Genomic DNA, 26,306 nt, shown 5'->3' on the forward strand with positions numbered 1-26,306 from the left:
CGATGATGCTACAAGGCAGCTGGGCTGAGTTGGTTCCTACCTTCCAGGCCAACAGTGCACAGAATGGTTCCAGCCTCTGGGCGTGGTACTGCACTGCTGGTCTTTGATGCCACAGTGGCTGTCTCAGTCCCTACTGCAGGCTGACCCACCCAACCCCAAACAGTTCCCCTTTGGGGTGCTTGGTAATGAGGCTGATGCCCCTGGCAGCTGGGGAGGCATCCTCTGTGTGCTCCCACTCACCCTCGGCCTCGGCTTATGCTCAGGGGATGAGCTTTGTGCCCAGCCGGGCTGTATCTACCTGCCCTGCTCACAGGCCTGTCATGTTCATGTTCATGTCCAGCCTCCCTCCTGCCTCCCCAGACTGAGTGGTGCCCTCAGACGGAAACTCGGTATTTTCAGATAAACACCAGAGGCATGACTGATGTGGCCCTTGCCTTGTGGAGTGTGATGCAGCTGCTGTGAGACAAGTGAGCTGAAGGAATGCGGAGGGTGGGTAGCCCCACAGGTGCCAGCCACAGAAGTGGGGTAGGAAGAAGCCTTGTACCACCCCCACCAGGCGAAGCGCCCACAAAGCCATTTGCCAAAGGTATGGCAAATCCGCAAGGCCCCTCGGTTCTGGGGCCAGCCCCATGTGGCCCCTGGCCTCCACCAGCCCCAGCCATGACTCCTACCGCTCTGCTCTGAAGGACACTTTCCCACCCCTCTCCTTGGGCCTCTGCGAGGCTAGGCTCCAAGGCAGGTCACAGTTGGTGCGGTGGGTAAGACAGAGCCATGGCTCCTGGTATCAAGCCCTGGCCGGTCTGCTTCCCCCCACCCCCACATGACATAGCAGACCCCACATGACAGAGGCTTCCCAGAAGAGGTCCCATTCGACAGGACCTTGCACACACACCCATGCCACAGGTGGAGACACGGAGGCTTTTGTTACTCCAGGAGCTTTTGGTAGCAGAGTGCCTGGGTGCTCTGAGAGGAAGGCTGGGCAGTAGAGGTGTGTGGGGGAAACAAAGGCAGGCGGCAGGGGCTTGGAGAGGGCGGAGAATGCAGGTGCGCCAGGAGCACCAGGCCCCAGAAGCAGGGTGTCACTCCCCTCGGACCCGCCTAGGCCTGTGCTGCTCCGGCCACCTTGCCCCAGAGCTTTCTGGGCCTCCTGGTACAAATTCAGCCCACGGGATCCCAGCTGTCCTACCGACCCAGCTGCTAGGTGGTCAGTCTGGATCACAAGCTCTTGCTTCTTCCCCTTGGGGGCATGGCTCACATTTAAGAGGAAGCCAGAGGAAGGGATCCAGCTCTGCAGTACCCATGGTGTACTTGACTCAGCCCACCTCCCCCCAACCCACCCAAGGAGGCTGCCACTGGTGACCTGCCAGGCCTTTGCCCCATCCTATCCTCTAGCACAGGAGGGGAGGGAGGGAGATCTGGCCCCCAGACACAGGAAGTCGGCAGCAGCTGCCCAAGGGGCCCTTTGGCCCTTGCCCTGCAAGGCAGCTACCAAGCAACCTGCTGGAACCTGGTCCGACTTGGTCCAAAGACCGGAGGCCACAGCAGAGGCCTCACTCTGGGGCCTTCTACACTTTCACCAGAGCTCAGGTCTCCCTCCAGGGGGCTCCCGTGAGCCTCGGGCAGGTCTCAGCCTTCCCGCTCAGGCTTCCTGAGAGGATGCTGGGACACAGTGAGACACCTAGTGGTTATTTCAAAAAAAGTCTTTTAATTGTTCAAAATAGCACAAAACGACATCGCACTATGGTAATATTGAGTCACAGGGGTTACTCTACAATAGTGAACGGTGTACTCTCCTCAAAAACAAATCAATAGGCGCGCGAGAGAAGGGATGGGGTAAAACAACAGGACCAGGTGAGTGGGCTCCAAGGTGACTAAACGTGACATTTTCCACAGCGAAATATACTATAGTACAACAAACCAGAGGCCCTGGAGGACACAGGCTGCTGCGTCTCCAGGCAGAGGTCGGTAGGGGAGGGCTGGAAAGACTGGCTGCTCGGTTCAAATCCTTCTGACTTGCTGGCAAGCCTTGCTCCTCGACAGAAGTTTGGGGTGGGGGGCAGAAAACTCCAAGCAGATACCCCAGCCTCGGAGCCTGGCCTGAGTTCCATGCTGCACAGCTGCTGCTGGCGGCCTGCTCCATTGCCCTAGCCTCCCTTGTGGGTGACACTACACAGTCACCCTCCCAAGCTGCCTCCAAGGACGCCTGGTTCCCCTCCATTCTCCACCCTTTCCATGACGATTTGGGGGAGGTGGAGCAGTGGCTGCGGAAAGCAGCAGCCCTGTTTGGGAGGTGGTGCCGGTGGTGCTCAGGGAGGGGGCATGGGGAGAGCTGGAAATCCAGGACAAGGAGGCCCCAGCCCTCCCTCAAGCTCCCCTAGGCTCGACCCTATAGATGCGGAGTGATCGCCCATGAGGAATGAGCTGTCCTTCCTTTGTTCCAGCGGCCTGAGGACAGGCAAAAGGGCAGAGGGCAGGGGCCAGCAACAGGAAGTTGGGCTGGGTGGCAAACAGCAGGCCCCTCGTGGCAGATTTCACACCTCTCCTGCCCTGGCTGGCCCCAGCTTTTCCTCCAGAAAGATCCCTGCCAAGAATTAGCCAAAAAGAAAAAAGTAAAAAAACAAAAACAAAACAAAACAAAACAAAAAAAAAAGAGAAAAGAAAAAAGATTACACATCCTGTACACAGCTAACAACAACAAAAAAGGGACAAAACCCCACACGCTAAAATTACAATGAAAGTGTGAACTTCACCAATTTCAACCTAAAAAACACAACAAATGCAGCAGTTGGCAGTGCGGCCTGCAGGGAGGTCTGCACAGGCGCTGCCCAGGCCGCCGCGGGGCTCCTTGCCCCTTTTTTCTTTTTCCTTCTTTTCTTTTTTAAAATGGGAAAGAAGAGGGGGAGGGTAGAAGAGGTGGGAGCACAAAGGCCTCTGAGAAAATGTGTAAGCTTCCTGTGGGGTCACTGAGCAGGGTGGGCCGGGGGAGCCTGAGGAAGGGAAGTTAGGTGACTGGAAACACAAGGGGAAGAAAAGAAAACAGAACCAGACACCCAGGCCAGGGTGCCGGGAAAGCCACTCTGGGGAGGGCCAAGAGGGACGCCTTTCCTCCCCTCCATGCCCGCCCCTGACCTGGGCCTCAGGAACGCACAGCCTTGGGAGGGCGGAGCTGGCTGTCCTCAGCTCCGCCTTCCCTCCCCGCAAAGGTCTCTCCCCAGGGTGGGTGGCAGCGGGGAGGAAAGGAAGCGCGCTCCTCTCTCTGCTTTCCCATCTGCCTCTGCTTCCTCCCAACAGCAATGGTAAAATGTGCTTTCTTTAGATTATTTTAAAAACAGAGAGAAAGAGAAAGGGGAGAGGAGTGAACAGCGGCTCGCGAGGGTGAAGTGCGAATGCTGGGACGGGGTGGGAGGGGTGGGCCCTGGCGGGTGTTCCTGAAGCAGGGGGGTCTGGAGAAGAATCCAGGGGCTAGTCAGCTTCCTCTCACTGACCATCGGCCTTAGATTTCTTTGGAGCAGATTTCCTTGGAAGGCAGAAAAAGGAAAGAGAAAGTTAGTGTGGGCCCTGCACCACTGGAGGCCCTGGTGGTGCGGGGCCGGTTAGGGGCCCCCAGTCATTTGACAAGAGGCTGAGCCCAGCTATTTCCACCCCTAGTCTCAGAAGGTTCCCGAGAGGGGCTTCCTGCTTACATTTCTGGAGAGGACATGGGCCGCTTGTTGGCCGGCTTGGTGCCAGAGCTGTCTTTACTGGTTTCTGGAAAGAACGGGAGAGATGCGTGAGCAGCACTGTGACAGAACAAGAGCAAGGAACACATGCGCCCTGCCCGCCTGCAGAGTCTCTTGGTGCCACATGGCATGACCCGCAGCTAGCAAGGGTGGGGCGCCTGCCCTGTGGGTGGTCACCTTTTACGCCACTCCTTGGGACCAGAACACGACACCACTCACTCCCCTCTGGACGTAGGTTAGAAACCCACTCAGCTCAGCTCCCACCTCTCACTGCCCTCCCAGGTCCCAGAGCCCCAGGGGGAGCTGGAGCAGGAGCATGACCTGACAGGAGGCAGGCCGGCCTCCATCCCTCACCTGCTGCACTCCAGGGACCTGGGACGTGCTGTTTTCGGGCCTGGAAACCTACACTTTCCCGCCAGCCCTCTCACTGCTTGTCCCCTCAAACATCCTGGGGTAGCGTCCCCTGCACCCCCAGGCCCGGAGCTGGGTCCCCTGCTCTACTCGATGGCCACCCCCATGGGGGGCTGTGTGCGCGCCAAAGGAAGCAGGGAGACGCCGCACATGGGAAAAAATCTCAGATGGTGACAGTTCCTCCTGCTGCACCGGGCTTCCTGGGCCTTCCCTGTGCCTGAAGAGCCCCACGAAGGACACTCACCCTGCAGCCACCTCACTTGTGTGGCCGGGCCATAGCCCTTCTCATTGCGGGCGGCGATGCGGAAGATGATGGCGGGCTTGGTGGTGTAGTCGATGTGGGCGTTGGAAAGGCTGGAGGACTGCACCAGGCAGGAGGGGCTGGGCCCGCAGTACACCCGCATGAAGGCCAGCTGGGCCGGGGTGGAGCTCTTGAGCTCGCCCCCAGCCTGTGAGCTCTGGATGGCCAGGTACACGGAGTACTCGATAATCTTGCCGGAGGTCACAGAGGGTGGCTCCCAGGTGAGGTGAGCACCATCCGGACTCTAGAACCCAGGGGGTCAGAAGGTCAACAGAACAGGCTGGAAGCTTCCAGAACTCACTAATCATGGTTCCCATAAGCCATTTTCTAACACAGTAGAGATATTCCATGTGGTAGTTCAAGGAGCTTCAAAGAGATCTTCCCCCAAGTGGAAGGACTAAGACAAAGTGGGACTCAAAACCTAGCTCTCCTATGCCCCCCCGGCCACCTCATGTGCTGAGGCAGGCAGGAACCAACCAGGGACAGACGGCCACCCCACAGCAAGACTCACTTTGCTGATTTTAATGGCACAAGGGGCCCCTGGGAAACCAGGCAGGCACGTCTTAAAGGCTGAGATTTCGCTGAAGGGCCCCCGGCCACAGGCATTGATTCCGGCAACACGAAACTTATAGGCTGTGCCTGGCTGCAGCTCCTGCTTCTTCAGCTGGTTATAGTCAGGGACGGTGCCCGAATCATCCTAGGAAAAGAGAAGTGGCATGAACGCCACTGTGGAGAAGGCAGCTCTGGGCCACCCCAGGAACACTGCAGGTCCATGGTAACTATGGGCCAGAGGGAAAAGAGGTCAGCGGTGGCTGGCCCCTCACGGCAAGGAGGGACGTGGCGAGGCTGACTGTGGCCAGGTACTGGCGGGAAGGAACCAAAGCTCTCCTTTTCTACTGCTTCAGGGGGGATGGTCTCTGCCCACCTTCCTCAGGCTTCCTGGCTACTCAGCTTGGCCCAAAGATGGAGGAGTTTCCTGTAAGCCCCGCTCAGGGTGGTGGAGCCAAGACCCACCCACCTGAGGACATCAGCACCTGGGGACACTTACGTCTGATGGGACAGCATCATCTGGTGGCAGGAAATAGTGTGTCACCATTACATTGGTGCCCTTAATGACTCCTACATCAAACCACTGGTTTTCCTTCTTCATGGGGGCTTTGCTGGGTGGGGGCGGCAGGTCTGGCTTCTGCAAGACAGAATCGGTGCGACGAGATCAGGCCCTCAGCACCTAGAGGCAGTGCTGCCCCCCAGGCCACGGACTCAGGAGCCCCAACACACCCGACTCACCACACCCAGGGACTCGATGCCATTGGCCACTTCGGTCAGGGTAGCTGCAGCCTGCAGCTTGGCTGGGCTGGCCACCACAACCGGCTGGGGGGCCACAAATGTGTTGGATGGAGCCAGGCCTAGGAAGAAAGAAGGTGTCAGCGGGAAAGACTCGGGAAACCTGGCTCCCAAGTGGGACCGAGCCTCCCGTCCTGCCCTCACCTCCCTGGGTGCCCCCACCACCCCAGCATCAATTCGCCCTCAGTCGCTTACTCTCAGTGGCCGTTGAGGGCAGCAGCGCCACAGTGCTGGGGACCGTGCCGGCCAGCTCATTGAGGCAATTGCTCTCAATGGCCGGGTCGTTGAGACTGTCGGCAGGGGCCAGGGCCTCAGTGGGGAGGTGGTGATGCTGCTGCTGGGCCTGGGCCTCCTGCAGCTGCTGCTGCTGCACCAGGGCAGCCAGCTCCTGCTGTGTCAGCACAATGGGTATGGTGGTGGCCTGGCCCTCCTGACCCTCGGCCGACAGGTGCCCCAGCTCTGCCTGAGTCACGGTTGCTGCTGCCTCGGAGGTGTCCATGGGCTCGCCGGTGCCTGCTCCAGGGTCGAGAGAAACACTACTTACTAGGAAGGCTGGCCAGAAGCGGGCAGCCCAGGCAGAGGCCCCCAAAGCCTGTCCTAGAGACCCCATCCACCTCCTACCGTGCTCCACTGTAGGCTAAGCCCTGGCCGAGGGGCCCTGCCTGTTTCCCAGGCGCTAACCCCAGCCAGCCTGTTCTACACGGCAGTCTCTGCTACTTGGCCTGCCTGGGGTCCCCTGTGCTCGTCCTCCCCATCACATCTGGCTCATGCCACCCTCGAGGGAAATGGGCTCCTCTTCCCAAGCTGTCTCCACGGCCTATTGCTCCCCTGAGGGGCCCGGCTTCCCCAGGGTTGCACCGGCACTCACCCATGACGGCCTGCTGCGCGGCCTGGAGCACCGCCTGGATGGCCAGGGCCTGGGCTTCCTCCGTGGCTGCGGCCTGGGCAGCTGCTTCTGCAGCAGCCGTCACTGCCAGCTCCTCGGGGGTTAGCCCCGTTACCATGAGGGTGGTGGTGCCAGCTTGGGCCTCGGCCATTAGCTCTTGGGGAAGTGATAACTGGTCTACTTCGGACTGTGTGGGTGGGGGTGGCTGGACCACCACAGTGGCCACCACCGCAGAGCTGGCAGACTCCTGGCCCGAAGATGGCTCCCCTGTGCTGCTCAGATCCACGGCGGCCGGGAGCTCAGGGGTCTGGGAGGCTGACAGGACCTCGGCGGACTCCCCCATCAGGGCTGTGGAAGCCGACTGCAGAAGCTGCCGTGGCGGCAGCTGCTGGCGAGGCCCTGGCGACACCTGGAGTTCCTCTGGGGGCTGCAGGATGTCAACAGCAGAGAAGGGCATGTCAGAAGTTTCTGTGTTGGCTATGGTCACTGTTATTTTGGCCGGGATGGGGACTTCGGTAGTCAGAGCCCTTGGGGCAGTCTCAGTCATTGATGAGATCTTCTAGAAAGGGAGAGAAGCCCCTGTCAGAGGGGAGGAGAAGGGCCAGAGCCAGGCAGCAGGGCTGAGAAGCAAGCCAGCCTTCACCTTTCCTTGTGGGCCTAAGTTTTCATTCTTGATGGGCCAGCTCGAGCCCATGTTAAATAGGGAGGGGACAGTGGTTCTCTGACCAGCATGAGGACAAAGGCCCTTGAGACCCCCGGTCAGGTTTAACCTGTCCTCAGTCACCCTGGCCTGGACAAATGGGCACTCAGACCCCCGCCATGTCTTATACAGGCTGCGGTGAAGTGACACGCGATGAGAACCAGTCACAGAAATAAAAGCGCCCCAGAGATGCGGGGGACGGTGAGGCTCCTGCCTCCTGCCGCAGCAGGCACCGAGGCTGCCCTTTTATGGTCCGGAAAGGGGACCAGGAGCGGCCCCATGCCTGGTACAAGAGCGACATCTGGCGTCTGAGTGTGGAACTGCACGGGCGTAGGCCTGGAAGGCGGGGAAGAAAACGGCCCCCTGGGCTCTTACCGGCACAGAGGGGCCCGGGACCGGTGTGGACTGCGTCACGGTGGTCACAGCCCGTGTCAGTGTGGAGGACACGGTTGTCGTGATGGCACTGGAGCTGGTGATGTTCACGCTGTCGCCCTGGGTGCTCTCCACCTCTCCCTGATCGCTGGCAGCAGGTGGGGGGTCTGTGGGGGCGACAGGCAGGCGGCTGCTCAGCAGGAGCCCCCCAGGCCTATACTTGGCTTGACCACCACAGGCTTCCTCTACCACCAAGGGGAGGGCCAGATAAGGCAGGACAGGCTCCTGGAGACCTCCGTCTGCTTCAGGTACAGCCAGGACGCCCCAGCTCTCCCCACTGGTAAATTGGGTGCCAAGGAGCCTGACTGGTGGATTCTGGACGGACCCCCGCCATCGTTGTCTTGGCCTTTCAGCCTGGGGGGCTGGGAGACCATGAAAGCCAGGCTGGCCACCTTCACTCACCTTGGTTTGAACTCATGTTGGAAGTGACAGTGGTGGCCGTGTGAGTGGTGCCCGTCTCGTGGGTCTCACAGGGGGGGTTGGAGCACACCCTCTGTGTTGGGAAAGGAGCCAGCAGCGCGGTGCCAGCCTGGGGGGTGACGCTGGGTGCCGCCGCCACCTCTAGGCCAGACTCCACGGTCCTGTGGGAAGAAGTGGCGTCGGGAAGCAGGGCACCCACGCTGACCGACATGGTGGTGCCAGTGGAAGTGGTCTGGTGTGTCTCACAGGGGCGACCAGCAGGGGGCTGCTGCCCACCCTCGGGCTGGCCCGTGCCCCCGTTTGAAGTGGCGGTGGTGGCCGTGTGGGTGGTGCCCGTCTCGTGGGTCTCGCATGGCGGGTTGGAGCACACCCTCTGGGCGCTGCCTGCATTCGAGGTAGTGGCGGTGTTGGTGGTGCCTGTCTCGTGGGTCTCACATGGTGGGTTGGAGCAGACTTGGGTCACGGTGGCCGAGGGGCACAGCAGTGCCTCCAGGGCTGTCACAGTCACTGTGGTGCCGGGTGAGCCACCCTGGAGGCTCTCGCACACAGGTGCCATGCGGGGCTCCCCAGCACCCATGCTGGAACGGGTCATGGCAGCAGTGTTGACCGCATGGCTGTGGCGCCCCGCGGGCAGGTCCTTGCTGCTTGGGCTGCTCAGCCTGACTTTGCTGCTCAGAGGGGCCAACTGCACAAAAGCAGGGCTGCGGCCCCCGGGCTCCCGTGCCATGCTCGGCCCAAGGAGTGGGCCGGCCGAGCACGGGGCCCCGGTGGCCATCACAGTCATGGTGGTGCTGGTTGCGCTGGTCTGGCGGGTTTGGCACTGGGGCTTAGAGCCCTGGGCTGCCTCCAGCGCACCAGTGGCCACACTGATCCGGATCACGGCAGGGGTGCCAGCTGCACAGGCCCGACGGGCATCTCGCTGGTGGTTGGCGCCGACGCTCGACATGGCTGTAGTGGCAGTGTTGGTGGTGCCCGTCTCGTGGGTCTCGCAGGGTGGGTTTGAGCAGCCATGCTGCCCAGCCATGTTGGAGGTGGCGGTGGTGGCGGTGTTGGTGGTGCCCGTCTCGTGGGTCTCGCAGGGCGGGTTCGAACAGACTCGGACCACGCTACCATTCTGCTGCCCCACAGTCGAGGTCACAAGAGAAGCAGCTGCCTCCTGTCTGTCACAGACGAACTGCACTTGGGTGGGCTGGGGGTGTCCCCCAAGGTTAGCCACAACAGTGGTGGTGGCCGTGTTGGTGGTGCCAGTCTCGTGGGTCTCACAGGGTGGGTTGGAGCACACCAAGGTGACAGTGCCAGGCTGCACATCACCCTGGCCTGAGTCGGCGATGGTAACTGTGGCGGTGGGCTGTTCTGTAGTCGGGGAGGCCAGAATGGACACAGGGAGGTCATGCACAGGCTGGGCCTCCACCCCACTAGGTGCCGTGATCAGAGTTACCTGGGTGGGCTGGGACACGGGCTGGGGAGACACACGAGGAGGGGAGTTAGTGCCGCAGCTGGCTGTCTGCCTGTCCCTCCTACTGTCCTGCACTGTCACCACACAGGCTGGGACCACTGACCACTTCTCAACGGCCCTGGCAGACGTAAGACCCACTCACCCCTGCCCCCAAGACACCGGCTTGCTCAGAGGCCAGGGAAGAGGCACCAGTTTGCCTCAAAGGCAACTGGGATGAGGAAGAGGCTGTGAGGACAGGGCAAGGGGAAGGCAGGAGACTGGCTGAAGTCAAGTCCTTTGTCAGAGAATGGAAATCCCCCTCAATGCTCAAAGGCCAACAACAAACGTTTCACCGTTTTCCTTAATACGTATGAACAGAATACTGCACACACATGCAGACGAGCTGCGGCATCCTCTAGAACACTGTGAGAGGAAGAACCCGGTGTTCAAACACCAGGCATGGCCAAAGCATGACAGCCAAACCACGGACTATGACACAGGGACCATGTGACACCAGGGAAAATGCCCCAGGTGAGGAAAGGCCTGCCATGGCTGCAGCCGGCAGCAGCGCGACACCAGGAAGGAAAGGCCTGTGGACGGACGGCGTGAGCCTCACGTGCTTCCACTTGTGTGGGGTCCCTCGCCCACACGTGGCCTCAGGCCCTGCCCTACCTGCATGGTGATGGTCGGGGTTGTGAGCCCGCCTGCCGCTGTCAGCGTGGTCTGTGCAGCCGACACAGTGATGGCAGTGGGGTTGATCACCTGGCTTGAGAGGGTGGCAATGGTGCCCAAGGTGGTGATGGGCGTGGCCAGGGAAGCACTAGTGCTGTGGCCCCCCGCCCCGGCAAGGCTGGTGGAGACGGTGCCTGTCACTGTGCCTAGGGTCGTGACACCTGAAGGAAAGGAGGCAAAAGTTGGGCCAAGGCTGCTGCTGTCTCCTTCCCAGCAGCTCCTCCTGCACAGGCTGGGGCACTCTGGAGCTGCTTGCATAGAAGGCTCGGGAGAGAGGAGCTGCTGTGCCCCCCAGCTGTGCCATGGGGATTGAAGGCCAGCCCTGCTTCATTATAATCTAGGGGTGGCAGGGGTCCTGGCCTACGGGTACACACCTGTGGTGCCTTTCACAACCAACGTGGTGACGGCTGGCTTGACGGCGGAGACGGTGACGGGTGTGACCAGGCGAACACCCCCCATGGGCACGGTGCGGAGGATGGTGCCTGGCTGTCCCGGGGCCCCCTTAAGCACCACCTGGAACACCAGAGGAAAGTGCCACCAATGTCACCACCAGGCTGGTAGATGCCACCGATGCTGCCCCTCCCAGGCCCGTCGGGAGGACCTGCGTGGTGTGCTGGGGTGGACTGCACTAGGACACTGGGCTGAGAGACGGCTGGGAGTGCCTCACCTGGGTCACTCCCTGCTGCCCATGGCCAGTGGCAATTTTGGGGACAGCAGTGATGATTTTCGCAGGTGTTCCAGTTCCTGAAGTCATCACCTTGGTGGTGATGATGGTGATGGGGGACTTGATGCCAGGACTGCTGGTCACACCTGGATGGGAGAGTGGGGCCCAGGGGAGACAGGCTCTGTGAGGGCTGCCCCTGCTGCCCCTAGACTATAATGAACATCCACAAGTCACAGCCATAGCCCTGCCCATCTCCTCACTACCCTTAGACACAAAAGGCAGCAAGGAGAAGATAGAAAAGGGTAAACTAAACAGAAACACAGCACGCCTTATAACCCGGACTCCATTTCCCCTCCAGTGAGGACTTGTAGACACTCATATGTCGGGGGAGGCCCCTACCCGTGGCGCCCGCCTGGGTGATGATGGCCGACATGGGGATGGTTTTGATGATGGTGGTCGTGCCGGGCTTGGTGGTACTGGGGGAGACGCTGCTGATGCCCAGGATGGTGGGCTTGGTCCCCGCCCCACTGGCCTGCGTGGTAGTGATGATGGTGGTGGGCTTGCCATCTGCTGAGGTCACCAGCTTCAGGATTGTTCCCGCTGGCAGGGGCCCTTTGGTCTGAAAGGGGGAAGCAGGTGCATGAGCCGGCATCACTGCCAGGAAGGGAAGTGTGGTCTGGCTACTCTCCGCCGGCAGCCTTGGCGGCTCAGGGCATGTTCTGGAGGCTGTGGGCGAGGGGACTGAGCAGCAGAACTTGCTGAGCCACGTGTGCTCATGGGATCTTCCATGGGCACGGACATGAGTTCTTCCTGTGGCCTGGCACCCAGGCCCCCACTCTTGCTCACCTGGATGATCTGAGTCACAGGACCCGTGGACGCCTGGCCTGTGACTGCTGAAGTCTGAACGGGTTTGGTCTGGACCACCGACATCACTTTGCCCAGATTGGAAATCTAAAAAGGAAGGGATGGAGCAAGGAGTGATCTGGAAACCAAACAAGGGCATGGCCTGGCTGAGACTCTCCTGGAGCTGGCCCAGGGCGGCCATTCACCACTGGCAGTGGCCGTAGCCTGGCAGCACCCATCACTCACCAGAGCACTGCCTCCTGGGACAGAGATGGGGCTCTTCACCAGGGTGATGGTCTTGGTGACCCCGCCCACAACTGTGGTCACCACCTGGGCTTGCTGGGCCACTGTCACAGTGCCTGACTTGTGCACTGTGATGATAGGGCGGGTAGACGTGTTGGTGGCGGAGGAAACCGATGTCCCCACCTGGGCGGCTGCAGTCTTCAGCATGCGAGTGGCAGGGTTGCTCACCTGGAGGAGGCAGAGACGAGTGACAGGCCAGGCAAAGAAAGAGATGGGGAAACCACCCAAGATGTCCACGGTGGGCCCACAGCTCCTGCCTCAACACTCACCTTCCTCCTCCTCCTGCTCCCAAGCCCAAGAACAGCTTGGTTCCCCCTTCCTTTAACAGGCAAGGGAGGAGGCCGAGCCCGCAGCCCTCACCTGAAGCCATGACGCCCTTAATGGAGACAGCTTATTCTGCAGCCCACGGTCCAACGGCTAACTCTAAAGCCCGGAGGGAATGACTATGCTTGTTTGACCACAGTGACAAGCCCCGGAAGACGCTCACCATGACTGGCGAGGAGGCCACCTTCACAGTGGCTGGGAGGGTGGTAGTGCCAGGTGTCACAGCCATGGTCTTCACGATGGTGGTACCCGCTGGGACACTCAGCACCGTGGGTGCCGAGGAAGGGGGGATCTTCTGGGTGGCAGCGGCCGCAGCGGCCAGCGCGGCCATCCCACTCATCTGTGGGCTACTGCCAATCACCTGCAGCAGGCACGGGCATGTGAGGCCAGGTCACGGGTGCCACCCACCTCCCTGCTTGGTGGACCTCACCGGAACCTGCCCAGGGGCTGCCCTGCTCTTGGGAGCCTCATCCCGCCAGCATGGCTCAGCTTTCTCTACTGCCAGACCCCGCTCTCCTGGCCCCAGACACAGAGGGCTCCCACCACCCACCATGCACGGCAACCCCCGTGGCAAGAGGCAGCTGGGAGCTCTGGATCCTTTCTAAAGACCAGAGTCAGGTCCAGTTGATTCTCATGGGCCTGTGGCAAGCCCAGCTGGCTAGATCCTCCTCTCAGGCTGCAGGACAAGAAAGTCCACGTGGCAAATGCTCTTAGGATCAGGCAGCAGGTTAGGCCTTCTAGGCATTAACCTATTAATTCCCACCATGACCTCGCAGGAGCGTTCTCCCCATCTGCACGTCCCAGGAGGGAAAGGTGTGGGGTGCGTGGTACCAGAGCCCGAGAGGGATGTGAACCCCTCAGTACACTTGCAACTTAATCCACTGGATCAACAGGAAATCCCACCCGCCCCAGTGACCACTCCTCACCGTTCCCTGGGCACTCTGTGTTGGCACAACCATCCGCACTCCGGCGGGAAGGGAGGTCACGGTGACAGGGGCTTTCCCAGCCTGGCTGGCAGGTCGCATAGTGACCAATGGAGTTCCTGTTGTAGCCTGAGGACCGGTCACTTTGAGAACAGCAGGGACACCTGATGAGAGAAGGGGCCAGCCGTCAGCCATCACCGTCTACACGATGTCCCCAGCCCCTATGCAGGCAGCCCTGAGCCACTTCTGTTGGCCTGCTTGTGTGGGAGTCTGGCTCTTCTCTGTGCCCTGAGGGTGACCATTTCCACAGGTGGGGCCAGGCTTTAGCATCCCCCTACAACCCTTGGAGACAAGCCCAAAGCTCCCGGCTGCTGGCCTGCTGTCTAGGCTGCCGTCTCGCAGCCCCTACTTGGCCGCTGCCTCTCCCCGGAGGCTAGCCCCCTACTTTCAAACGTCCCTGGTCCCCTGGCTCACCTTGAGTCCTGGCTGCGGTGGGCACAGAAATGGAGCTGCCAGGCACCGTCGGCAAGACCTGGATGGTGGTGGTGGTCGGGGGTGCGGGGGCAGCCTGGGGCAGGAGCGTGATGCCTACTTGGGTCAGCGGCTGCACAGCAGGTGCGGCTGCTGCTGGGGCAGGGCTCTTGGGAGGGTTGGCAGGCACAGATGGGACCGGATTGGGTGTAGGGGAGGTGGCAGTAGCAGCCGTGGCAGGAATGTCATATTTCTGGAGCTGGAGAAGGTAGCTGTCGGCTGTTGCCACTGCCCCCCAGCTCACCTCCAGGGAGTTGGTGTTGGCGCGTACCAGTTGTACTCGGGCTGGGGGTGGTGGCTTTTCTGTGGGAGAATGCAGTTGGTGAGAAGGGGCGGGAGGCTATGGGAGGAGGGGAGTCGGCTGGGCCGGGCCTACCTGTCTCTAGGTACCAGAGGTCCTTGCAGCAGACCTGGTTGTTCCAGGCCTTGCGGTAGCCGTCACGCCCACTCCAAATGTACAGGCGGGTGTTGATGGCGACTGCGCAGTGGCCAGCCCGAGCACGGGGGATATTGTCCTCCAGTGTATCCATCAGGATGGTCTCCCAGGCCATGGTATCTGGGGGAGGGCAGACAAGGGAGGTCAGCAAGGAGGATGGAGGAAACCCGCCACCCCTGGTTGCCCTTGGTTCTTTTGTTGTCAAGGATGGGAATTAAAATCAAGAAGTTATTGGATTATTACATTAAAACCAACAAAACAAAGAAACCCTTTGTGGCAAAAAGCAACACAAAAAATAAAATTACAAACCACCAACGGCCAACTAAGAAAACCATGAGGAACACAGTCAGAGGTTTACCTCCTTGCCCGTTAAAGAACACTACAACTCACAGAAAGAGACGGCAGTGGGAAAGCGGTTTAGGGAAAACGTGATAGAAAGATCTTAAGAAAAAACACACACTCTCACGCAAAAGAAATCTAAACTTCAACCATCGGCGCCTGGCATTTTTATTTTCGGGCCCGCAGCAGCTGGGGCTCAAGGTGAGCCGGAGGGGGAGCTTCAGCCACCCATCAGGCTTGGCAAAGAGTGGCCTGACCATTCCGTGAGGGCACCACCGGAGGCGCCTATGTGGGCACAGCCTCTGTGCAGGGCAGTTCAGCCGCATCGGACAGCAACCCTACTTCTAGGTTTTCACCCCTAGGATACACTTGCACACGGGTGGAGACGGTGCAAGGATACTCACGGAGCGGCGCCTGTACAAGTTACAGCAGCACAACCGCAACTCGAAGGAGGCTGCTGCGGGGCAGGGACGTGGAGTGATCTCCAAGATACGGCGGATGAGAAAGGCCAGGTGTGGCACTGCGTGTGCCAGGCTGCCATTGTTTGTTTTTAAAGGGACCTATGGCTAATGCTCAGATATGAAGAGCCCCTGCAGGGTGGACGGGAAACCACCCACATGGCTGCCTCTGAGAAGCAGAACCGGGAGGAGGGAAGGAGGCCCTGCACCGTAAAGGCTTTTGCACTTTTGGATGTTGGGCCATTTGGATGGAGAGCTCATTCAAAAAACTCAGAGGCGGAACATTGCTTCAGAGAGCTCTGCCCACTGGATCCTTCCAGTGGATTCCAAAGGGAGCCGGGGGCCCAGCTTGCTCCCCGCACACCCCACACAGCTCTTAGGCTGAGAAGGGCCAGCCTCCTGCAGCCTCCCACAGGCCACTCGGAGCCCGAGGAGGCCATACCCAGGTTGAGACAAGCCAGCGTGTTGGTACACTTCCACTCCTTCTCGTGTGTGGCCACTTTGACGTCATCCATGACGAGAGGCACCCAGCCACCAAACACGTACATTCTGGGAGTGAGGAGGGAAGAGTGGGAAAGGATTGTAGAGTTGGTGCCAAGCTAGAGGCCACCTCTGCTACCCCAGTTCTAGAGCTCAGTCCTCTGGCTCTCCCCAGGAGAGTCCCCAAGGATGCGTGAAGCCTCCTGACGTGGCCCTCTCCTGCCTGGTGGCTCAGCCCTCAGGAGAACTGTGTCACCTCTACCACATAAAAGTGCCGTTCAGCTCATCTAAAGCTCACCTTCATGTCCACAGTTTCTAGGTTCCCTTTAGGACCTGGACATCCACAGAGACACCCAGGTGCTTGCACAGAGGACCTAGAACACTCTGCACCTGATAGGGCGGAGCCTCACAGGCCCGGGGAGGGTCTCAGACTCAGCTTGTGTGTGGCCCTCTCCCCCCTGAATCTGTCTTTCCTTGGTCCCCCAGGGTCGTAATGGAAAAACAGGGCTGCCAAATGCCAGCCCAGCCAGAAAGAGGCATCCTCAGGCCTTAGGGTCTGACAGGACAAAACTGAGTGAGAGCCCTTCGGGGGAGGGGCCACGCCAGTCTAGAGAAGAGAGACGCAGGTGAGCAGCCACTTACTTATTTCCGATGGTGGTTGCCGAGTGGAGACTGCGAGGAAGAGGCGCCACCCCGCTGAGACTGGGCTTATTCCACGTCAGGGTGTCTGCAGAGAGACGGAGGGGAAAGGGTTACACAAGCTAGACTGCACACAGGTCGTTTCCTGGATTCAAGCTAGCTCAGGAAGGTAGGATCTGTCTCAGTGAGAGAATTCCATCCCTGGCTTCCCTATAGCCTACGGCAGGCCCTCTGACTGTTGTCATGATAGCTAGATGCCTGTGTTACCCAGGCGGTTTTGACCAGGCTAGCAATAGCGCTCCTTCAGGTACATCCTGAGCACCTGCCCTGAGCCAGGACTGCACTCTGTGCTGGGGGAGGAGTGGTGGGCACACCCCAAACTCTCCATGAAATACGTTCACCGCCATAACCACCTTAGGCTACAGACATTTTGGCAAACTGTTGGAAAATTCTCTCACGGGAAACTGCTTCTTTGGAGTGCCGACTCTGATCTATAGGACAACATCGCCATCTCCTCTCTCCCAGCTGAAGAGGCCTCCGGAGATCCACAGTTAGTAATCTTTCCGAACCACTCCTGATACCACCACCTGGTGACTGGCGGCCCAAGCAGTCCCCGAAGGCCTCACGGTTTACCAGCATCCAATGGTACCACAGCAGTCAGACCAGGATGCAGCACTCCACACAGTCTGACCACTGACGAGTCAAGAGGGACTAATGCTACCCGGATCCAGAGAATTCCATTCTAGAAAGCCTTAATGTCGTATTCTCTTATAAGCCCGCAGACCAATTCAGCCCACTCGGCCAGCACAGGGCAGAGATAACAGCCCCAAACCTAGGGACGATCCAGGGTTCCCCACCCTGGCCCACCATGACAAGAGGAAAGCACGAAGTGGTATGCTCCAGCTCCCTAAGAGCCCCACCTCACCATACAACAGCGCCACCCACGGGGCCAGCCAAGAGGCAGACCCGCTTTGTCCCATGGCTGCTGGGGTGCTACCACCCTGCTCACCAATATCTAGGGTCCACAGGTCCCCCAGCCTGCAGCCACTCATCCCGCCGTAGATCACCAGCTTGGACTTCTTATTGTCTTTTTCGGTGTAGACCACGGCAGTATGTGACTCCCGGGGTGGTGGTAGGACCCCGTAAGTGATGGGAATGTCCCAGGCTACCACTCCGGAGCCTGGCCGTAATTCCAGGATATATAAGTCATTCAGGTACCTGACGAGGAAAGATCAGTTACGGCAAGTCTCGACTCCTCACGCCAGAGGCTTCGCTGGATGGCTATCAGTGAGTGGCAGCCTCCCCAGAACACAAAGGGGCTAGGGCTGTGGGAGCTCTGAAGTTCTTCTGCCCTAGCTCTTGAGGAAGGGGCTGCCAGAAGCTCCCTAGGATGAGTCCAACTGGAACAGGAGACACAGGGTGGGTGAGGCTGCACAGCAGCCCCGAGTCCAGACCCAGCAGCAGGCCCCCGCCATGCACACAAAGCTGGGTATTATATGAGGGCTCCGCAGAGCAAGAGGGGGCGCTGGCTTGGGACTACCTCCAGACAGAGAGTCCTTGGCCACGGGCCTTGGAAAATACCCATCAGGAAACTTGTAGGCAGCGGAGGCCGAGAAGGAACGCGAGCAGCTCTAAGCCGACTCCGAGAGCTGGGCCAGCCCAAGGCAAAGTGGCTTCCACCTCCAGCTTGGCCCTCCTCCCACGAGGCCTGCTCAGGGTCAGTAGCGATTTTGGAGCCCGAAAGCTCCTGAGAGGGCATCCGGTGCCGCTCTCTCATTTACAACCCAGCACGAGAAAGGGACCCGGCCACGGGGCTCTGCTGCGCACATTCTTTAGGACACCATGGAGCCCTGTGCATGTGAGAGCACACCCACCCGGGGGGGTCCAGAGAAAAGGACCAAGCCTCACCTTGGAATGTTGTTCTTTGGGTCCTCGCTATCATTGGCCAGACCCCCAAACAGGTAGCATTTGTTGCCCACAAGGGAGAAGCTGTGCCCGAGTCGAGGACACGGAGGGGGCCCGTTTTTGGGCGTCTTTGCTTTGAGCCTCTTCCACTCCCACCGGCTCGCCTGCAAAATCAAGACCTGGAGACTGAACCGTGGGATGAGAAGGCCACCACTAGGGGCCCAGGGCAACTTGTGGTGGAGGAGGAAATGGCCGGGGGTGAGCGAGGTGCCTTGCTGGAGCAAGAAGGTCCTGGGTGTTGGTCCTTGCTGCCTTCTTCTGAGGTGGGCCAAGTTCAGAGCGGCCTTGGCAGACTCTCAAGTGTCCCTTCCACCTCCCGCTTGCCTCAACCCTGAAGCCACTACCGTCAGGTCACATGGGGCCAAGGAGGCAGAGTGAGAACCTGGGGCTGCTTTACCTGGAGTTCGTAGAGGTCATTGCTGTATTTCCCATACTCCACCATCCCACCAAACACCAGGAGGCGAGTCCCGTCACACACGAAGCCATAGGCTGCACACCCAGGGGGAATGTCCCCCCTCACGGCTGGGATGAACCACTGGTTGGTTGCTGGGGAACAGAAGGAGGCAGAAGTCAGAACACCCAGGAGCCCCCATTCCTCTCATTCCCCAAATGTGCCAGCCGTCAAGCTTGGTGAGAGGGGCTGAGCCAGCACCATCCCTGCGGGCGCTCTAGCAACTCCAGCTGCGCTACCTGGGCCATCTTCCAAACCCCTCGACTTCAGGCCAGTGCAAAAGAGCCTGTGACCACCCTGCTTCTCGCCAAGGTCATCTTAATGAGCGGGAAGTTACTGTGCAAGATCCCTCATCAGCTACTGGGAATCTAGCCACTGCCTTCCTTCCCTAGCACTCAGCGATCAGACATGAATTTCTCCCCAAAATACCCTCTTGGTGGGCCTGTGCTCCTCCTCCCTGGAGCCCACATTTTTGTCCCTTCATCACAGGGTCAGGACAGCCAGAGCCCAGAGCAGCACTTTCAAGTGGCCAAAACAGTGACTGCTGCAGGCTACGAAGAGCCATGGGGATGAGACCCGGCCTCTGCTCTGACCTCCCGGACTTCCTCTGGTCTCCTAGGTGATGATCCACCAGCATCCCTCCCTGCCCCTGCTGCCACACCTATGGTACTCCAGAACATTCTTGCAAGCCAGAGGCAGCAGTCTCAGCAGAGCTGTGACAGAAGCTTCTCAAAAGCTCATGAGGGTGAGGCGACCACCAAGAAAGAGGGAAATCAGACCTTAGGCACTGCTTTGCTTCCACAGGACGGCACAGCCAGCCTTCAGCTGGGACCAGGCCCCTCCCTCATGTCCTCAAACTCGACTCCCCTCACACCTGGCAGGCCAGGGCTTCCCCGAAAACCTCCTCCTATGAGGGGTCCCTCAGAGGATTCGTCACACTCTTTCCAGAAACCCCAAACTGGGGGCCAGGTGCAACCCCGACTCCGTGCCTCTGAGCTGGCCTGGGTGAGATCTTGGCAAGCAGACGGCAGAAGGAACTGAGGCCCCTCCACATGACTCAAGACGCAAGATGGGTCCCCCAGGACGTGACAGGGCATGGGGGGATTCCTGTGGGGTGGGAAGGCTTCCACACAGGGATGCTGTGATATTGTGATATAATACAGACTATTCAGTTTGGTGGCCGAAAGTGTTGTGAGACCATAGAAGAGGAAAAAGTGTGTTTTTTTTCCATATTCAGGTGTGCACCCAGGGCCAGGCGGCTGACCATGGTCGGGAATGCATGCCCCACTGCACTCTGGTCCCACCCAGTCTCACGCTGTCACCCCCAGGGCTCAATGCGGAACCGTGTGCAAGGCTAGCCCTTATCCAAAGCACAACTCCCAGCCTGGGTAGCACAGGGAGACCCCGCCTCTACAAATAATTTTAAAACACTGGCTCAGTGTGGTGGCATACACTTGTGGTCCTAGCTACTCAGGAGGCTGAGGCGGGAGGACTGCTTGACCCTCAGAGTTTGAGGCTGCAGTGAGCTGAGACCGCACCACTGCATCCCAGCCTGGGCAACAGAGCAAGACCTAACCTCAAAACAAACAAACAAACAAACAAAAAACAGAAAACCCCCCACAGCACAACTGTACCACCACCGCTCCTCCTGAGGCGAGAGCACCCCCACCCCGCTCTCCAGCACCCACTCTGCGGGTAGGCTTCGAGCAGGCTGACAGTCTCTGCAGCCATTCAGCTGAGTCACTGGGCCTCGGACATGCCGAGCACTAGAGCTCCCCTGCCATTTCCCTAAAGCAGAGGGACAACACCTGTGCCGCCCGCATGTGCAAGCTCGGATCCTGGCCCTCTGCCTCTTTCTCATTCCCAGGGCAAAAACCACCCCAGAAAAGCAAGAGCTGCCAAGGCCAACAGCCTTGCCACTGGAGAGCCGTCTTGACCAATGCCTGGAGGGAGCTCCATGCAAGCTACCAGGGTAAACGCATAACGAGACCTAAGGCTGCCTGGGCCAACTGCTCTCAGTAGGTAAAGGGGCAGAGCCCAGGAGGGCAAGCGACACCTGAGGTCACAGCGTAAAACAGAGACAGAGACAAGAGCCCCATCACTGACTTGAAGCAACCGATCTGTGCCTTCCCTAGGGTCCCATGTCCAGGGAGCCACCCTCACTCCCCTGAGCACCCTCGTGGTCAAAGCCCACAGCTATGGGGCTGCGGGTCAGGGTTTGGGACAAAGCTAAATGGCACATGGGGTCAGTGGGCAGCTTTCCTATCACACGCTGATCAGTGAGCCGGTGGGCCAGGCCAGAAGCGCCCTGTGATATCTTTGGGGATCCCGCTCACCAGATCCTTCTACAGGACCCAAGAGGTGCTGATCTCATTCTAGAACACTCCAGGCAGGGCAGGGGCCCTCCCCACCCCCGTCAAGAGAGGTCTGTCAGGGAGCACAGCTGCTGGTGTGACGACAAACCTGCGGCTCCTCATCTCACCCACGAGTCCTGGTTCCGCCCCCTGAAAGCACACGAGCAAGCTCTCCTCCCTTCTCCCAGCTTTTCAATGTGACAGCTGTTCTCAGTCACCCCTGAATCATCTGGGGGGTGTCATGTAACCCAATCCTTGGGCCCCTCATCCTGGAAATGCTGGCTCTCAGCTGGGAGGGGAAGGTGGGGAAAGGACCCTGCACTAGATGAAGACCACTCCAGCTCCCCTCTCCTGAGCAAGGCTGTGCCCCGGCCTCTCCGTGTTTCATCAGCTCCCCCAACCACTTCATGCTCTGCCAGCTCCATCCCTGGTTGCCACTGTCCCATCACCACCTAGAGACTAGTGCCCATGCAGTGAGGTGGCCGGTCAAGTTCAACGAGCTGCCTTCCTCTCTGTTCCACCTGTCACATTAGAGCATTTCCTGTGTGGCATACGACGTGCTGGGAGGCACAGAGGACACCGATCTTGTGCTCATACTCCCAATGGGGTAGGAAGGCTGCATGCCCCCCTCCCACGATGAGACAAACACCCTAGAAGAGCTCTGACCAAGCCGGGCCCTTGGGAGCACAGAGCAGTGCGACTGCTGGAGAGGGGAGGACAGGAGTGGAAAGGGCTTCTCAGAAGAGGTGACGTTTCAGCCGGGCCTTGAAGGGTGAACAGGATTTCCCGACAAATGAAACTAGCAGGGCCAATCAGGAAGTGACTGCAAGAGTCTAGTAAGAGGAGAGGAGGGCTTGGTGTGGAAGGGGACACATTTGATGCCTGCCCAACGCAATGAACAATTAGATACAGGGACAGAGGAGAGAATGGAGGCATTTCAAAGGTGATGGGCCCCAAAGACAGGTGGCACAACGGCCTCTATGAAGGTTTGCACTCCCGCCCAACTCCGCCACCAGCTGGGAGGGCGACCCTGGACCTGTCACTTCCCCTCTTAGACCCCAATTTCCTCATCTGCAGAAACAAGGAAGTAGTTCCACTAGGTATTTTCCAAGGCTCCCTCCAGCTCCAAGAACCTATGGACATTACAGAGCCACCGTAGCCAAAGCTCTCGCTCCCCCACCCCCCACACCTGGCAGCACTCTGAATCCTTTGGCTTGCCACATGGAACTAAAATTCCCTAAGGACAAGCACGGTAGCTACCCTAAGAGCTCTCAAAGCACACACCCCCTGAAGCTTTCTTATCCTAGCAACGGGAACCCCTTCCAGATCAGCTCTCTCCAAAGGTGCAAGGCTTTTTGAGGACTGATCCCGCAGAAATGCAAGGGGCACAGGCGTGAGAATATGCCCTGATCTCATCCCAAACACAACAAAAGAAGACAAGACAAAGGTGACGAGGCCGGGCTGGTGGGAGGGGGCAGAAACCCCGGTGAGGAAGAGGGCGTCAGGTCTGCCAGCTGCTCTCTCGTCTGAGGAATTGCCGATGACAGTTTCCAAACTGCTACCCTGGAGGATCCCAGAGCTTCATTTTAAGCAGCCCTTTGGAAGGCAGGCTACCCTCTAATGCACAACCTGTCTTTGCAGACTGGTAATGAATTCATGCCAAAGTGGTCAATTCATTTTAATAAACTAATGAATATGCAGAGGCCCCAGGAAGCCAAGGCAGCAGTGGTGGTGGACTCTGGAGCCGACTGTAATTAGGCCCCTGCCCTACTTTCTAAAATTGCATTTCCCTGCCAGGGAGCCTGCTCCAGGCCTTATGAGAAGAAAGTCGGTCCACAGAGTGGAGAAGGTGCTGCTCATGGTGACGGTGCCTCTATAAACAGCCCCACCACTGGAGAAGCCTTAGCTTACTGAGCTAATTCCTGCTACTGCAGCTGCCTGGGCTGGCGCGGGGCACCACCAACCACCAAGCGCCCCCACCCGGGGGCTGCTGAGAAAGGCCCTGCTCCCTGGAGGCAACAGGTGCTGAGAGACCTGGAACGAAAAACGGTCACAGACAACCCACCAGCCTTTCAAAGTCAACGTGGTAGGTGGCGATAATCTCCGAGACGTGGAGAAACCAGCACTTTCTGCCTTGGGGGGTGGGGAAGGAAGCGGCACCCAAGAGCCCAGCTCCAGCCTTCCCAACTCCCTAAACCAACTTTCTCCCTCCAGGCAGCTCCAGCTTCCCACCCCCAGAGCATCGAGGCACTGGAGCTCAGTCAAAGAACAGCAGCCTCTCACCGCTCAGGACACAAAGCCCACTCAGCGAGGGTTTGTCTGCAGGGCCACCACCGAGGCCAGGGGATCGCCAGAGCCCCCAGGAGAGAACGGCCGCGGAGCAAGGGGTTAGTGCTGGGAGCCGTGCCTGCCACTCAGGACTAGGGCATCCCAAGGCCCCCCCCCAGCCGCCTGCAGGGGGCTTTTCCCTCACCCAGACTCTTCCAGCTCTTGCCTGGGACCGAACTCACTCTGACCCTGCCTTCTGGGCAAGGCCAGGGTCCTGTGGGCCAACGGGCAGTCAGTAGGCAACTTGGGAACTGACCCTTGTGCTAGGGGCACAAAACGGGCCAAGTAGCCACCAAGAAAAAGGATGCCACAAAGCTGTCGTGCACAGCAGCAGGCTTTCTGCCCTAGAAACTAGGCAAGGCTACTAGGCAGAGGCAACAACAAACGGCCCCCACGAAGGCCGTGGTGCATCAGCCAGACCTGAAGAGAGAGGTTCCTCCCCTTCCCAACTAACGGGCTTTGGGTTTTGCAGGGAGGCAGAAGAGCGGGTGGGGTAACCCCCTGGATCCGCAGAAGCGGGGAGACACACGACTACGCAGGCCGCTGAGGGGTAACTAGAATTCAGCTTGTAAACCAGAAGGCACCAGATTAGGAGAAGGGGCGACTTGGAAAGAAATGCTGCAGAAGTAAATGTGGAAAGGGAGAGGCGGCCCTGCCGCCGGCCCGTCCTAGGGGTCCCCAAGGCTCCGGCATTACCCGGGTCGGCGGATGTTAAACTCTGCGTCCTAAGAGCGCTTCCCTTCCCTCCCTTTTTCGAGAGACAGAGAACGAATCTGTAATCTAGAAATGGTCATTTCTCCAGAATGGGCACTCGAGATGAGGGAGAGCTGAGCAGGCGCAGGAGAAGGGAGGGAGGGAGGGAGGGAGGGGAGCTCTGCCTGCGCCAAGGGGACACATCCGCCCGCCCCAGCCCCAGCCCCAGCCCGCTGGGTAACGGTGTGGGTCTGAAGTCACCACCGCTGGCGACAGCCCCTCTCCCTCACCAGTCGGACTAGGGGCTTTCTTTTAACTAACGAAAACCAATCCTCAAACACGGGAGAGACAAGGGAACGGGGAGAAGATCAGAGAAAAGCACTGAAGCCCGGCACAGCAAAGGGGAGGGGCAAGCCGATCGGTGGGGAGGGAGAGGGAGGAGGGGGGAAGGGGGAGGAGGACGGGGAGAGGGGAGAAGGACGGGTAAGGGAGGAGGGGAGAGAGAGAGGGAAGGGTAGAGGGTGAGGGAGGAGATGGAGGGAGGGAGGAGAGGGAGGGAGCAGATGGAGGGAGGGAGGAAAGAGGAGGGAGAGGGAGGAGATGGAGGGAGGGAAAGAGCCGAGGACCCAGCGGGCTTTGCACTCACCCGTGTTGTACACGTGCAGTTCGTCCACTATTCCCTCGTTGCCGCCGCCAAACACCACGATGAGCTCCTTGATGGCCACGGCGCGGTGGCCGTGGCGGGGCCGTGGCACCGGACCCGACCAGCCCACCACTCGCTTCCAGCGGGGCTGCAGAAGCACCGCTGGCAAGTTGGCGGGCGACACGGCCGAAGCCATAGTTCCGGGAAAGGGTGCGGTGGGGAGAAGTCAACAAGCGGGAAGGGAGCCCCTCAATTCCTTTCACACACCCCCTTTCGTCTAAGGCAGCTCTCACGGAGAAGCGGTTCCTCACACAGCGGTAGACGACTCCATGGAGGCCGCCATCTTAACTGCCCTCCTTCCCTTTGGCTCTTCCCTTTCTTCTCGCTCACCCCGTCTCCGCAAGAGCCGCCCGAAACTGTCGAGCGCCTAGGCTCAAGAAGCTGGAGGCCGCTGAGTCCCGTCGCCCCGACTACTTGTCCGGGCGCTCCCGCTTACAAGCTCGGGCGGGAGGCCCTGGGAGCCGCCATCTTGAGCCGCCTCTCTCTCCTCCCTTCCTCAGTCGTAGCCCTCCCCCGCCGGAAATGGCGGAGCCCCGGCCCGGTTCCCACACCCCCAAGTCCCCAGCACTGGCCGGCTTCCGGGGCGGGTGGAAAGGAGCCACAAGCGCCGCGGTCGTCGCAGCCCCGCCGGCGCTCAGACCACAATTGTGGGAGCCGCCATCTTGAGACCGTCCCGCTTCCCCGCCCAGCGCCTTAGTGCAGCCGCCGCTCCCGAAACAGCTTCGACACACCTAACGAATGGAGGCGGGCCGGAGGCCGGTGGAACCAGCTCGAGCTCTCGAGGGCCGTTTGGGGGCTCGCGCCGTACGGCTTGTGAAGTCTCGCACCTCTCCCCTTAGTCCGCCTCTGCTGCTCAGGCTGCGCCTGCCGCCGTGGGAGCCGCCATCTTGAGACTAGCTCCCCGTTCCCCCCTATTCTCTTCCTCCTGGGTCAGTTCTTCCACTGCACACCAAACTCAAGGCGGTGTCCGATCCTCACTTCCCGCCTTATGACTCCTTCCCACAGGAGCCGCTTCAAAGAGCTAGAGTTAGGCCCCGAAGCGGCAACTGTACGGCAGAAGAAGCGGTAACGGCAGGGCGCTCATGCCTCCTCCCTGGGAGCCGCCATCTTGTGTGAAGAAGTAACAACTAAACATGGCGGCAGCGGCGCCGGCAGTCGGGCGAGGAGGCGGAGCCGGGTGACGTCACCGCTTCCCCCCCCCCCACTCGCCCTCGCACCGCTTCGCCCCTGGGCCCAAGCCTCTTAAAGGACCCCTGCGCTGCCTCGCGGCGGGGGTGGGGGTCGGCGCGGCCGCGCGCTGGGCTAAAGCTCGAGCCGCGCTCAGGTCAGGTGCAGGCGCAGGCGCGCCCCGCCCCACGGCCCCCCCACCGGGCGAGCCTCCACGCCTCCGCCCTGGGAGCCGCCATCTTGCCACTTCCCCTCGCCCGGCCGTCCGCGGGCGTCAATAGCGACTTTCAGCACAAAACAAAGATGGCGGCGGCGGCATCTCGGA

General features: G+C 59.8%; 1 protein-coding gene across 7 annotated transcripts; it reads right to left on the reverse strand.

The window, feature by feature from the left end:
* Nucleotides 1–1,685: 1,685 nt before the first annotated feature.
* On the reverse strand, nt 1,686–26,275 carry HCFC1 (host cell factor C1). Of its 7 annotated transcripts, none has more exons than XM_031005815.3 (26): nt 24,758–26,275; nt 18,683–18,831; nt 18,229–18,389; nt 17,330–17,538; nt 16,324–16,408; nt 15,644–15,750; nt 14,345–14,524; nt 13,912–14,271; nt 13,441–13,601; nt 12,678–12,875; nt 12,134–12,358; nt 11,891–11,995; nt 11,444–11,663; nt 11,048–11,190; nt 10,755–10,893; nt 10,321–10,541; nt 8,196–9,672; nt 7,737–7,900; nt 6,644–7,220; nt 5,971–6,288; nt 5,719–5,837; nt 5,480–5,617; nt 4,943–5,128; nt 4,375–4,675; nt 3,684–3,747; nt 1,686–3,517 (listed from the first exon to the last, which is right to left on the reverse strand). In XM_031005815.3, the coding sequence occupies exons 1-26, from the start codon at nt 24,948–24,950 to the stop codon at nt 3,478–3,480; spliced, it is 6,240 nt and encodes a 2,079-aa protein (XP_030861675.1). In that variant the 5' UTR covers nt 24,951–26,275; the 3' UTR covers nt 1,686–3,477. The 7 variants fall into 7 exon arrangements, with proteins under 7 accessions (XP_030861675.1, XP_030861676.1, XP_063559167.1 ...); XM_031005816.3 differs by having other exon boundaries at nt 6,644–7,088; nt 24,758–26,239; XM_063703097.1 differs by having other exon boundaries at nt 5,971–6,291; nt 6,644–7,217; nt 24,758–25,967.
* Nucleotides 26,276–26,306: the final 31 nt, after the last annotated feature.

This window comes from Gorilla gorilla, chromosome X (assembly GCF_029281585.2).
Source record: "Gorilla gorilla gorilla isolate KB3781 chromosome X, NHGRI_mGorGor1-v2.1_pri, whole genome shotgun sequence".
Lineage (NCBI taxonomy): Eukaryota > Metazoa > Chordata > Mammalia > Primates > Hominidae > Gorilla > Gorilla gorilla.